Source organism: Aulostomus chinensis, chromosome 16 (genome assembly GCF_037954235.1).
Source record: "Aulostomus chinensis isolate RoL2024-O1b breed Wild chromosome 16, RoL_Achi_v1.0, whole genome shotgun sequence".
Classification (NCBI taxonomy): Eukaryota; Metazoa; Chordata; class Actinopteri; order Syngnathiformes; family Aulostomidae; genus Aulostomus; species Aulostomus chinensis.
Window position 1 is genome coordinate 2,622,602 of NC_141335.1, and position 13,524 is coordinate 2,636,125.

Here is a 13,524-nt window from a genome sequence, read left to right on the forward strand (position 1 = left end):
GAGGGGCAGGGGCTCAAAGTCAGGAAAGGGCAGCATGTGCACTATTTTTTTTTTTTTGGTCCTTTCCCGATATGGAAATTAATGTCAAATTAAAAATGAAAGCACTAATAGAAAGCTAACTTCTTAGCTACGTGTCTGGTGTCGGTCACTTGGGAGATGCAATCGCCACTTCTTTTGTATCATAGTCATTATTGTCGTAATTATTATGTTGTTGTTAGCCCACACAGTCGTAGCAAAGCCACAATAAACTTATAGGCCTTTCTAAACCTGGGACCTGTACTTCAGACCTGAAGTGAGGGAAACAGGCTATGATCTGCCGAAAACACAGTGTATTTTATTTTGAAAATTAGCCAAAAGTAGAGCGTTTTTCTGAAGTAGGAGGCGACCCATATTTAAGGAGGTTGAGTAAATGGATGGCGACTAGTTTGACCAGAACTCACAGGTTCCAGTCGCTCCACTGTCACGTCTCCTTAGTTCTACACGGGGCAGCGGCTTCTCTCTCTCCCTCTCACTCACTCGCCCGCTCGCTGTCTCTGTGACCGCGCCGCGCCGCAATGAACAGAGAAACGGCTCAACACACACAACAACCCAGTATAACAAGAAAACTGGTACGGTAGAATACCGGGGGTTTATTTTACATCCCTAACAGGAATTTATTAATGTTATTAAAACACACACACACACACACACACACACACACACACACACACACACACACACACACAGGGCACAAAGGGCAGGGGCTCAAGCAGCCCTAGGGCCCTATGTGTGCCTGGTGTCCTGTGTTGGCCTCTAACTCTGACATGTTCTGCAGACGTCTGCTGATTCTGTTCATAACTGGACTCTCTTCCTTTGTCTCTCCTCTTCATCCCTTGTCCTTTACCTCCCAACTCTTCCTCCGCCCTCCGTCCGTCCATCCTCCTCCTGCAGATCGACCTGGAGCCCGAGGGGAAGGTGTATGTTGTTATTGACCTTTCAGGATCTTCCAGTGAAGGTGAGTTTTCCGTGTTTAGTCTGTCCGAGGTCAAGCTAACGGAAAACAAGATGGCGGCTGGTGTGCTGCTCTGATTTCTCTGCTGACTGACACAAAAACACTCTTATATAATGGTCACAGAAGCTTTCAGGCTAACGTGCTAATCTCCTGTTTTAGTGTCCAGGTCACTCGCTTTATTTCTTTAATTATCTGCTCTTGAATAACATCAACAGGCAGCAGGATTTAGTTTTTACCCAGTTGCTCCGTGTCGCCTTCTCAATCCCTCCTCCTTTGTGACGGTCGGCCCGCCCATCTCAGGCAGTTATCAAATGTTTCCAGTGTTTTGGTTTATGATCAAATAAAACGCGTTCGCCTCCAGCTGGAGGTCATCTGAGTCATGTGAGGCAGCGTCTGGGGTTTCCAAGTTTCCACAGCGGAAAGAGAATTCCTCTCCAAACGTGGTTTTGATGACTAATGACAAATATTTGATGGCTCCACCTTCTTTTATTTGATCAGCAGCTGCTGTGAAATTTTGCCTGATGTGATTATTTCACTTGTTTAGAAATATGTCATTCTGAAATGGAAGCCCAACTAAAGCTGGTGTGTGTGTGTGTGTGTGTGTGTGTGCGTTTGTGCATGCGTGTGTGTGTGTGTAATCAACACCATTACATCAGAAAACAGACATTGTGAGCCGGTCTCTGTGTTTGACTCCAGCGCTGTAACGACAGACATGATGTCATGGTCGAAGCTCCTTTCTGTATAACTTCACTGGCGAAGGAACGTTCAGCGTTTGTCCGCCTCGCCGTTATGTCCGCCAAAATAAAGTCAATTTTCTGAGCCTGCAAAACTGGCGGCAGGATTACACAAAGTATCAGGACAAAACTCATGAAGCTGGATCGTGGGCCAGTGGTGAGGTCATTGCAGTTCGGGGCGGATGAGGATCCAAGAGACAGGACTTTTATTTCTTCAGCGCTGAGATTTGTCATTTTAATTAATGATCGGGGAAGCATGACATCGTTGCTTTGTTTGAGTCCTGCTGTAGTTTTTGATGTGAACCCTGTTGAGAGCGTCTCCATCTGTAACTGTAGACACGCAGGAGGGTGAGGCAAGAGGGGAGGTGACACATGCCTGTAAATCGCTGCTGGACATGCGGCTTCCTCGTCTGAGAGTCAGTGGAGTTTCAGTTGAGAAGAAAAGAAAAAAAACAAGATCGAGGGTCACTTCAATTAAAAGTTTTGTTCTACCCATCGAATACACAACAAAAAATGATATTTGCTAACAAGATTCAAATGTCATCATGTGTGATCGAAGTGCAAAGGCTGTTGTGGTGACATTGAGGTCATGTGACCCTGGTGTAGTTCCTCCATAGGCTAACGTTAGCTTAGCACTGCTAACCATTGCGTTCAGGCTTCCAGCATCATCAGAGGGTTCATTAGTGAAGATGACCTTGATGAACCGAACCTGGAAGATCATCAACTTCTGTTCACCAGAGCTGATTTACTGATTCAATCACCCACAATCACATGGAGCGATCCTATTGGCTGCTGGGGGAGGAACCAGGAGATGACCACTTCCTGTTGGTGGAGGAACCAGGAGACGACCACTTCCTGTTGGTGGAGGAACCAGGAGACGACCACTTCCTGTTTGGTGGAGGAACCAGGACATGATCACTTCCTGTTGGACTACAAACACACTTCATCCCTGACATGATCACTTCCTGTTGGACTACAAATGCACATCTTTTAAGCTGTTGTTTCATTGTCAATTTAAACAACAACCCCCTGCCCCCCCCCCCACACACACACACACACAACACACACCTTCTTCTCCAGCTGTTTTATGGTGGAAAACTGAATCGTAGACTGAATGAAGCTTCCATTTCAGAAGACACATTTTCTGCTTCTCTCATCAAGTGGATCAGGTTTTATTCCCCAACTCAAGAGATGAAATCACAAGTGTGTGTGTGTGTGTTTGCGCACTAAGTTAAGAGCTTGGCATGATCGAATGGAAGATGAGAAAGACGGAGAGGGAGTTATCTGGAGGTCGGAGGGGCGGGGCTGATAAATTGATTAGTTAAGTGGAGTGTTCTCTAATGGACGAGTTACATCATCAGGAAAGAGGGTGAGAGAGCCAGAGCAGCTCCAAAAGGTGTCATTAGAACAAGAACCCTCTGCAGGAAATGTCCCTCTTATAAATTTATTCTTTAATTATCTCTCCAGTGTGTGTGTGTGTGTGTGTGTGTGTGTGTGTGTGTGTGTGTGTGTTTGTGTATGTGTGTGTGTGTCCCTGAAATTGCAGTCATTACTTAAATGTGTTTGCATAGCCAAGAATTCACGGGTGAACTGTCAGGTCTGAGAGCTGCAATCAACCTTTTAGCTCTCATCCACACACACACACACACACACACACACACACACACACACACACACACAGGGCAGTTGATGAGGTACCTCCTGTTGCTAAAAGCAAGTGAAATATGTTGATGTTGTTCTGTTGCTATCAGCACTGAGACGATGATTCCCAGGAGATAATCCAGGGTTGACGGGAGGCACACAGCAAGCTCACCACCAAACTCTGACCCACCGTCACCTAAAACTCCTCTTGAGAAGCTTCTCTGTGAGCGGCGAGGCTCCTGCTCGCCAGCGCCCCCACCACCACCACCACAGTCGCACCTGTCCTGTGTTTTCTCCCAATTCCTGAAAGATTTCTCTCTCTTTTTTTCAGTCTTTGCTACCTGCCGAGCGATGCTGTTTGTGTATGCGTTCCTCTTTAAGAGGCGAAGACACGATTGTAGACCAGGTCAAACGGCTCGCGTGCATTTAGTGGTGTGATGTCATCAACCCCCTCCGATTCAAGCTCCATAATTTGGAAAACATTGGAGCCATTGAGCTCCTGAACTTTTACTGTTGAGATGGAAGTAATTTCATGACTTGACGACTGCAGCAGACCCCCGAAACCTCTCCTGTGTACAGCACGGTGTCTACCACTGTTGCTGGGCAGCAGTCATCGGTTGCTAGGCGATGGCGATGGTGATGGCTTGCAGCTAAGAGAGTGGCCGACTGAAAACAGCCAGATCATGACAGAGAGGAAGGAATGTCCTGGTGCTGGAGCCTTGACAGAGTGTGGAGGGAACTTTGTGCTCGGTGGAGTCGATTTTGTTTAAATGATAGCAGGGAAATCCCAAAGTTGTAAGATTTATCCTCTCTGTATCCGTCCGCCTCAGCGGAAGTTCAGCCCAGACCTGTGATAACACACCTGAACCTCTTTGCTGTCAGAAGGAAGACAACATAACCTGACAGCGTGACAGTTAAAGCGGCGGTCGCTGATGTGTTGATACCAGAATGTGGTAAAGCCAAGATTCTGTACTCTCCCTTCATCAGAGGCTGAAGACCTGCTGAAGCCACGCGTTCATAAAAATGAATGTGTGATGCTCACTTCCTCTTTGGAGCGAGAGGCTGGATGTTCCGTGGGTGTCAGACACGTGTCGGCCAATGATGTCCCCGATGTCGCGGTGAAGATTGAGGTCTCTGTCAGTGTTGCGCTGGGCATCGACTCAAAGTACGATTCGTAGTTTCTGCGTGTATTTGAGCTCGGTCTACAACAGGTCTCGTGTGAGTCACTTCATTCTAACTATAAATGATGAAACTCTTGATTTCGTGTGATAACAAAGTGATTTGTTAAGTTTAGGAAGAGTCTAACGAGGTCGATATAAGTTCAAAGGTTAGTTTTAAAAGTGACTAGAAAATATAAAATGATTTGGATGGGATTCCTTTAACTTTGTTGATGCTGTTTTTGAAAATAGAGTTTATTTCCCAGCAAATGATTCCTGTTGCTTTCAAACACTTTTCCTTCATCAGCACCTGGAAATCCTCAAAATCACGCGTGTGGTTTTTATCGTGCGTCTTTCTGATCTGTTGAAGCCTCTCCACCCAGCAGCAGCACAGATGATGATATTGGTAAATTAGATTAGTGAACTGGAAAATTGAAGTTCACATCTGAGGACAGAGTGTCTTGTGACATGTCAGAGATTAACTCCCTCTTTCCCTTCCCTTTTCTTTATCTTCTTTAAAGTCACCTTTTATTTCTCTCTCTGACACACACACACACACACACACACGCTTCCTCGTCCCAGGAGTGTGTGTTTAATTAACGCAGGTTCGGACAGTAATAGAAACCCGCTGCTCTTCCTCTGGGAAAACCTTTGTAATTAAACAGGACGAGCAGGAGAGACACTGAAGAATGTGGCAGGGAGGAAAGGAAAAGAAAAGAGACGCGTGTTCAGACTTGTACTCAGGCGACCCGAGCACTGACCTCGGCCGCGTAGCGTCACCGCCATCTAGTGGTTATATGGTGCAAGTGCAAACAGTTCATGATTCAATTCATAATCAGAGAGAATGCAGACTTCCACCTTTCTGTTCCATTCAGATCAGCTTCTGAAATCATCATAGATGCAAAAACATATTTGTAGTTTCCCTCCTGGTCATCAGGGGTTCACGTTGTTGGGTGAAACTACCTAGAGACACAAACATGTAAACAATCAAACAAACAGAACCAATCACATAACATCCTTGGCGGAGGCAGGAAAACAGACACCTAAATCCTGCATGCCCATTATTAAACTTCAGTTTAAGGTTGTTTTTCAGATTACAGATGAACTTTATTGACCCCACAATGGAAAAAATCCCTCGGCTAAAGTGTAAAGTTCAGAAAAGAAGCAAGCGCTAAATAGAACAAGTTAAGAATACATTGTTATGAACTGTAGTCTAAAAATATACACAGTTACTGCACACATGCACTTGTTAGTTTTCACTGATAGAGGATGAATTATGGATACAGGCAGATACTTCGATATATGTTGGAGTTCACACGGTGCATGAAGTAATGTGAACTTACTGCACACAGAGCAGCTATTGATCAGGATGGCTCGAGTCCAAACAGATCAATGAAGATGATGATCTGACAGATTTAAATGTATAAATGTACAGAATCTTCAGCCTTTGGTCAGGTGCAAAGTTAGCATTAGCTTATGAGAAATGAAGTTTCAAGGCTGCCATAGACAGAAAGGTTTTCATTCTCCTTCCATACTAATGAACATATTGTGTGTGTGTGTGTGTGTGTGTGTGTGTGTGTGTGTGTGTGTGTGTGTGTGTGTGTTTGTAGCTGTGCCTGTCTCCAGTGAGAATGAGGAACGGGTTTTTCGGCAGCGAATGCGTCCTAGGAAGCGTCAGGGTGCCGTCCGTCGGAGGGTCCACCAAGTCAACGGACACAAGTTCATGGCCACCTACCTGAGACAGCCCACCTACTGCTCCCACTGCAGGGACTTCATCTGGTCAGGACACACACACACACACACACACACACACACTCAAAATAGTCTTGGAAATGAAAAGTAATTTCCTGTGGCTTTTACATTTAATCAAAACAAACCTGCAATTTTCAAGTCACAGGAAAGTACAATATTTGTGAAAGGATATTTTTGTGTTAATACATCAGTCTATATAATTACAGTTAGATATTTGCCTCCAAATTGTACAGTGCGAATAGTGGCCACCGGGTGGAGCTCTGACAAATCTGGTTCTTCCCCTGCAGAGGCACAAGTGCTCTCCTGACTGAAGCTTAAAAAAAACACAGAATATGAAAAAAACAAACAACCAATAAACAGAGTTGCTCCAAAGTAGTCGGTCCTGAGAACAGTGAGTGTTGTGGTGGTGGCGGCTTCACTCTCTGCTGCCGGTAATCTGGTGACTTGTTTACATGTAAACACAATGAACGCTGAGAATTGCGGAGTCCTAGACAAAGCCAGCTGTGCTTGTTTCCATGCCAACGGCAGTTTGACTTGTTGCTTCCAGCGAAAGAAGCGTTTGATCCGATAATAGAATCACGAGGAAATGGTTCGTTAATTTCCTCAAGTGTTCAGGGCTGGTGTGTTGGAAATCACAGGTTTTTTTAGTCACATAAGATTTCTGTGATTGGGGAAAATGAAACAGATTTGGATGTAAAACGTCAAGGGTTTTAGCACGTGCACATTAGCGTGGATTCATAACTGCTGTCTCATTGGTTTCATGTTGGGCTTATTGGTTGTCTTTGTCCTTCAGGGGCGTCTTAGGAAAGCAGGGCTACCAGTGTCAAGGTAGGACGGTCTAGTCCAGTCCGTCTACACCCTCAATTAGACTTCAGACCCTTGGATCACATTGAAAACCCCTGTTTCTGTGTGCTGCTCCCTCAGTGTGCACCTGTGTGGTCCACAAGCGTTGCCATGAGCTCATCATCACCAAGTGTGCAGGAATGAAGAAGCAGGAGGAAACCGGCGGGGAGGTACGGGTCACGGCGCAGGTTTGAGTGGATGCTGCAGTAGTGGGACCTCCACAGTGAGCAGCCATCTTGGTTACTCCCTATGCCCAGTTTACTTCACCCAGACCACCAATCGCATCATTCACGATCACTGAGAGTAAAAGCCGTGTTTGGTTGTAGGATCTCCTGGTGGTAGAGCTGCAGGTGTACAGGTTTAACTGGGGTGGGCGGTCTCTCCCAGCAGGTGGGCTCGCAGAGGTTCAGCGTCAACGTGCCGCACAAATTCAGCATCCACAACTTTAAAGTTCTCACCTTCTGTGACCACTGTGGGTCTCTGCTCTGGGGCCTGCTGCGGCAGGGACTACAGTGCAAAGGTACACACACACACACACACACACACACACAGACACCTGTCATACTGTGAATAACCAACAGGGGGCAGCTTGTACCAGAGCACTTTGGTTTCCACCTGTGGAGTAAGATGAAACAAGTTTGGCATTTCTTGTGTCGCCATTGCTGTCCTGTGTGTGTGTGTGTGTGTGTGTGTGTGTGTGTGTGTGTGTGTGTCTCAGTGTGTAAAGTGAATGTACACAGGCGTTGTGAGAGTAATGTGGCCCCCAACTGCGGCGTGGACGCCAGGGGGATCGCTAAAGTCCTCTCTGACCTCGGAGTCACGCCGGACAAGATCTCCAACAGCGCTCAGAGACGGAAAAAGGTGACACATCCACAGGTTTGAAAAACATTTATTTATTTACACTTTTATTTGACACTGAACCAGACTTGCTCAATGACATCGTTACATCTCATCACTTTTTCTCTCACCTGTTTTTTTAAGGACTTTTTGTCATAAAGGCTCAAAATTTCCTGAGAAAGGAAAAGCAAAAAATGTCAAAAAAATAAATGTAAAAACTAATAAACATGAAGGAGAGTTGAAGAGTCACTGGCACGTAGATGGAAGAGTGATGATGATGATGATGATGATGGTGATGGTGATGGTGATGATGATGATGATGATGGTGAAGATGATGATGGTGAAGATGATGATGGTGAAGATGGTGATGATGGTGATGATGGTTGTGATGATGATGGTGGTGATGATGGTTGTGATTGTGATGGTGATGATGATGATGATGATGACGGTGATGATGGTTCTGATGGTGATGGTGATGATGGTGATGAGGGTTTTGATGATGATTGTGATGGTGATGATGACGGTGATGATGATGATGGTGGTGATGATGATGATGGTTGTGATGGTGATGATGACGGTGATGATGGTTGTCATGGTGATGCTTGTGCTGATGATGGTGATGATGATGGTTGTGATGGTGATGGTGATGATGATGGTGATGACGATGGTCATGATGATGATGGTGATGATGATGATGATGATGGTTGTGATGGTGATGATGACGGTGATGATGGTTGTCATGGTGATGCTTGTGATGATGATGGTGATGATGATGGTTGTGATGGTGATGGTGATGATGATGGTGATGATGGTCATGATGATGATGGTGATGATGTTTTCTTGAACAGCTGCCTCAGGTTGAAGATCCCCAGCAGTCATCGTCCGGGACGCCTCAGACAGAAGACGATCGATCAAAGTCCGCCCCCACCTCACCATGTGACCAAGGTTACCATCTAACACACACACACACTCACATTAACACTCACACACACTCACACACAGGGAAGCTGATGTGGTTGTGTTTGGGTCCAGATGTGAAGGAGCTGGAGAACATCAGGAAGGCTCTCTCATTCGACCACAGAGGAGACGAGCACAAAACGCACACGCCCTCGTCCCCCTCCTCCGTTGCTACGGTAACAGGGGCCAGCCATGGGGGAGGAGTGTCCAGCGTGGAGCCGAAGGCTAAAGGAAACCAGGAGAACGGAGATGTCAAAGGTCACAGCGCTGTGGAGGTGAAGAGGATGAACCTGCAGGACTTTTTGTTCATTAAAGTTCTGGGGAAGGGAAGCTTTGGGAAAGTGAGTGCACGACCACTGACCTTTGTTGGTTTGTTAGTCTTTCAGCTGCGTTTACCCTCATCTTCGTCCTGTGTGTCCAGGTGATGCTGGCGGAGCTGAAAGGCACCGACGAGGTTTACGCCGTCAAGGTGCTGAAGAAAGACGTGATTTTGCAGGACGATGACGTGGACTGCACCCTGACGGAGAAACGCATCCTGGCTCTGGCCCGGAAACACCCGTACCTGACACAGCTCTTCTGCTGCTTCCAGACTAAAGTATGAAAACAAACGCGCATGCGCACACGCGCGCACACACACACACACACACACACACACACACAAACACACACACATGTGGACATACTCTACACCTCCAGGGGGCAGCATTCTACCTTGTGTGAATGTGTTGTGTGCAGGCTGCAGCTGCTCGTCAGAGGAAAGAAAACCTCAGTTTGAGGAATAACAAGGCTTAGAAACACCAACGGACAAAAATATACAATTAAATAAACAAATAAATGTATAAGAATTGCACCTTTTAACTAAAGTCAGACTTTTAAAAATGTTGCTGTGTCTCCTCAGCAGTCACCTGATTCATGGTAATCATCCAGCATGATTGTGGCATTAAGAATAACTATGAGTTTTTAACTTCAAACGGTTTTTTAAAATGTCGTGTCATTTTTCTTAGCGTTGACTGTGAGAGTCAAAGTTTGTACTATAAATTAAAAAGTTTGAAAAGAGTTGTTAAACCACAACCTGTGAGACTATAAAGCTTTATTAGAATTACGTTCATATTAAATGTAAACAGGCCTGTAACTGATTATTCTGGTGGGCTGCGACCCAAGAAGTTTTTAGAGCTGCGGTTCTCTGAGGCCCGAGGACTCGAAGGTTCCAGTGCATCAGGGCTCAGGGCTCCATTCAGATGACGCATAGGGAGGGTCTGAAGACGGGTGGGGGGTGGAAGTCAGGCCCTGAATTAATTCTTCCCCTTTGTATTCTTCTTCTTATTATTATCATTCTTCTCCTTCTTATTATTATTACTATTATAAACCAATCCGAGTATTCGCTCCCATTTCCATTAAAAGCCTCGATGCTCGAAGGCCTCGGTGACACAGACGTCAGTCAGGGTGCCGTTTGTCTCTGCGTCAGTAAAACCTCCTGGTGGGGGGGGGGGGGGGGGGCTTGTTGTTGTTGTTGTTGTTGTGGCTGTTGATTGGCGTTTATGAGCCTGCAGATTGGAGCGTGCTCACTGGAGACTCACGCTGCTCTTCAGTCCAAATGTTAAGAAATCAAACCGTGGACGTGTGTCACTCTAAAAAGTGTTTCTCTTCTGTTGTGGTTGAAAACTGGAAACCATTCAAAAGTGAATCGTCTGCCATCAGCTCAGAGGAAGAGCTCCGTTCTCCACCTCGCGTTCCTCGTCCTGCTCTTTGCTTCTCACTCGTCTCTCAGCGTCTCTGCTAATTCGTCCGTCCATACACTTAGTCAACGATGACGGACGCACAGGACGGCGCCCGCGGGTGGGACGCCAGCCGCCCCTTCTGGCCACTGTATGTTTTGTCTAATGTATGTTACATAAGCGTTCTTGTCGGGGAAATGTGAAGAGGCGGCATACATCTTTGTTGTGGGTGTGTGTGTTGTCATGTGTTGTGTCTTGGTGTGTCCTCTATCCAGTCAGACAACTTGCTGAGCGAACAGGTGACATGTCACGCTAGATCTGCCAGGTCCTTTCATTGCAACTGGAGCTTGACGGCAGTGGGACGGCTGCACAGGTGTTTATCAGCCAGCAACACCTGAACTCACAGGCCACAACAACCAGACACTGACCTGTCCAGGCAGACAGAGTGGGACAACGCGCGCGGTCACACTTATTTTTGGAATGGATTGTGGGTGATTTTCCCTCAGAACAAGATGGCTGCTGCTACACTTGCCTTTATTCAAGTGCTGACTTTCCTGGTGAAAGGGTCTGAGTCAGTTTGAGGGCTGAAAGGGACCAAATGTGAGAAAAGCCTTAACTACCCCTTTGTTCAAAATTCTATTTATTTATGTAAAAGATGTCCTTTAAAGGTGTTTCAAAACCTTTCTTAAGTTAATGGATTCCAGAGATGAGAGGCTGTGTTTCTGATGAAAATCCAGGTCGCGCCATTGGCGAGAGCGAGAAATCAGAGCGGCCTGGGTTTGTAATAAAAACAATGGAAAACATTAATTATCTTTTAAAATCGCCGTTGTTATGGATTTCTCATTAATATTTACTGCAATATTCTCTTGGTATAACAAAAATAATTCCCTGACAGGATCCAAGTTTCCTCTCCGCTGGGAATTCTCAGGATGTGAAACACGCCGTGCTGGCACTGACGTAGACGTGTAGACGTGTTCGTGTATTCTCGGATGTTACTGGCTGGCATCGCCGTCTTCCTCATCCTTCTCTGTTACCTCTGAAGCGGCCATGTTTGCTTCTCTCAGCCGTGGTTACGACCTTCATTTTGAAATTTCAAGATTTTTACAACACACTTGCGACCGGCTTCCAGCCAGGAACCAGGGAACCTTGATGGGAGGACAATATTCCCCTTTGCAGAGTTTCTGAAAATTAAGTTAAAGTTCACGCTACATTAGGACGGAAACCTGTCTCACGACCATCGCACGTCCAGGTGAGGTGGAAAGACCGTGTGGAAGTTGCTGCAAGAACTGTCAAAACACGTGTTCACATGTGGCAAACTCTAAAATCAGAGTCTTTCATGTCAAAAATTGGGTGGATGATCTAAAACCTGAGACCTTCAGACCCCCTTAGGCCTCAGACTCCAGCGCACTTGTTTTTTGAGACATACAAACTGATTTCTTGCTTTAGATTATCATTATTCACACACTTCCACATCCATTAAGACACTTATTTGAAACACAGATTATTTATAATCTCCTTCAGATCAACTACAGTCCATCGTTCTCTCCTCTATTTTGTCTTGTTTGAAAACACTTGACCTTTCCTCTTGTTTTTGGAACAAGTGGAATATTCTGTTTGGAGATGCTTTTGTTTTTTGTTTTTTTTTTGTTTTTCCCAGAAACTCTTTAGTGGCAAATGTTAGACAAAAGTGGTGGAGACGATGTTCCTCAGTAAAGTGTGCGATAGGTCAGCGGGAGTCGAGCACAGGAAACTCTGTGAGCTGCATCATTTGTTTATTTTCTCAGAATGTTCTGGCAAGCTCCAGTCCAATGATGGCGTCTCCTGTTCAATTTATTTATTCCTGTTATTTTCCTCTAACGCAAACACAAACATGTGCCAGGTGGATGGACGGAGACAGAGAGAAAATGAGTTTTTTTTCAGATGAAATGTTTATTTATTTTGCCTTCTTTATTTTTCCTGTCTGCTTTTTATTCTATTTTTCTTCATTCGTCTGTCCTCTGGACACGCACACACACACAGGCACGCACACACACGCACACACGCACGCACGCACGCACACACGCACGCACACGCTGGTCGTCAGGAGTGATTGGGAGTGTGTTCTTGGTCAAAACAAAGGGATTGTGGCTCTTGTGTAACTACTTTGATCCTTATCAGGGACATGAGGGTGGGGTCACACAGCATATGGAATACACATCATCATCCCTCCACCCTCACAACCCCCACCCCTACCCTCCACCACTACACCCGCTCATGCTTATGAACCGACTTACCAACAATGACCAAACCAATGCAGGTACACCGTATACAGTATATATATTCACACACACACACACACACACACACACACACATACACATAGACGGGTGTACCGTGGCGTCACGCTGGGCTGCCGTTACGTAACTGTGGCTCCACTCGGCCGGTCGCCAGGCTAATCCACATCCACTCACTGGGCTAATGAGCTAGCTCACTTGAGCATGACGGCACGGTGAAGTCAACAACAGCGGCGCCTTATGGGGAATTTAAACCACCGGAACCTGCATCATTTCGAAAGGGCATAACTGGTGCGTGTTCCCCCGTGTTCCTTAATGTAGTTCTCGGTGGTGGATTCAGGGACGTGTAGCTGACTCCTCTGGACACGCGGACGTTCTTGTGGCGATCGTCAATAATCTTGTTGAGCGCTTCGTTTGAGAATCTGAAACTTTCACTTCCTGCGGCAGCCATATTTGAATGTATCTGTGTTGTATGCCTTTTTTATGTGATTCTGATTCTGATGAAGATGAAGAGCGTGCTGCTTTGGTCTCCTCCCATCATGGGACTGAGTATCTGCCGCTCTCTTGATCTCTATCTGCGAGACCATCAGAGTCCCTCCACCAACACAGGGTCATTAATGCTCC

At 46.0% G+C, this 13,524-nt stretch overlaps 1 protein-coding gene across 4 annotated transcripts in view; it reads left to right on the forward strand.

Annotated features, from left to right (window-relative positions):
- The window catches only part of LOC147247121 (protein kinase C epsilon type-like), a 52,271-nt gene that overhangs the window by 18,430 nt on the left and 20,317 nt on the right, over nucleotides 1–13,524 (forward strand). Inside the window, exons 2-10 of one of the 4 annotated variants that reach the window (XM_086180697.1) lie at nucleotides 931–994; nucleotides 6,134–6,302; nucleotides 7,069–7,103; nucleotides 7,200–7,288; nucleotides 7,509–7,638; nucleotides 7,837–7,979; nucleotides 8,804–8,900; nucleotides 8,988–9,253; nucleotides 9,334–9,507. In XM_086180697.1, the coding sequence (XP_086036823.1) occupies nucleotides 931–994; nucleotides 6,134–6,302; nucleotides 7,069–7,103; nucleotides 7,200–7,288; nucleotides 7,509–7,638; nucleotides 7,837–7,979; nucleotides 8,804–8,900; nucleotides 8,988–9,253; nucleotides 9,334–9,507 (1,167 nt within the window). Of the gene's footprint in view, nucleotides 1–930; nucleotides 995–6,133; nucleotides 6,303–7,068; nucleotides 7,104–7,199; nucleotides 7,289–7,505; nucleotides 7,639–7,836; nucleotides 7,995–8,803; nucleotides 8,901–8,987; nucleotides 9,254–9,333; nucleotides 9,508–13,524 lie in introns of all 4 variants that reach the window. The other 3 variants (XM_086180696.1, XM_086180695.1, XM_086180694.1) reach the window with 3 other exon arrangements.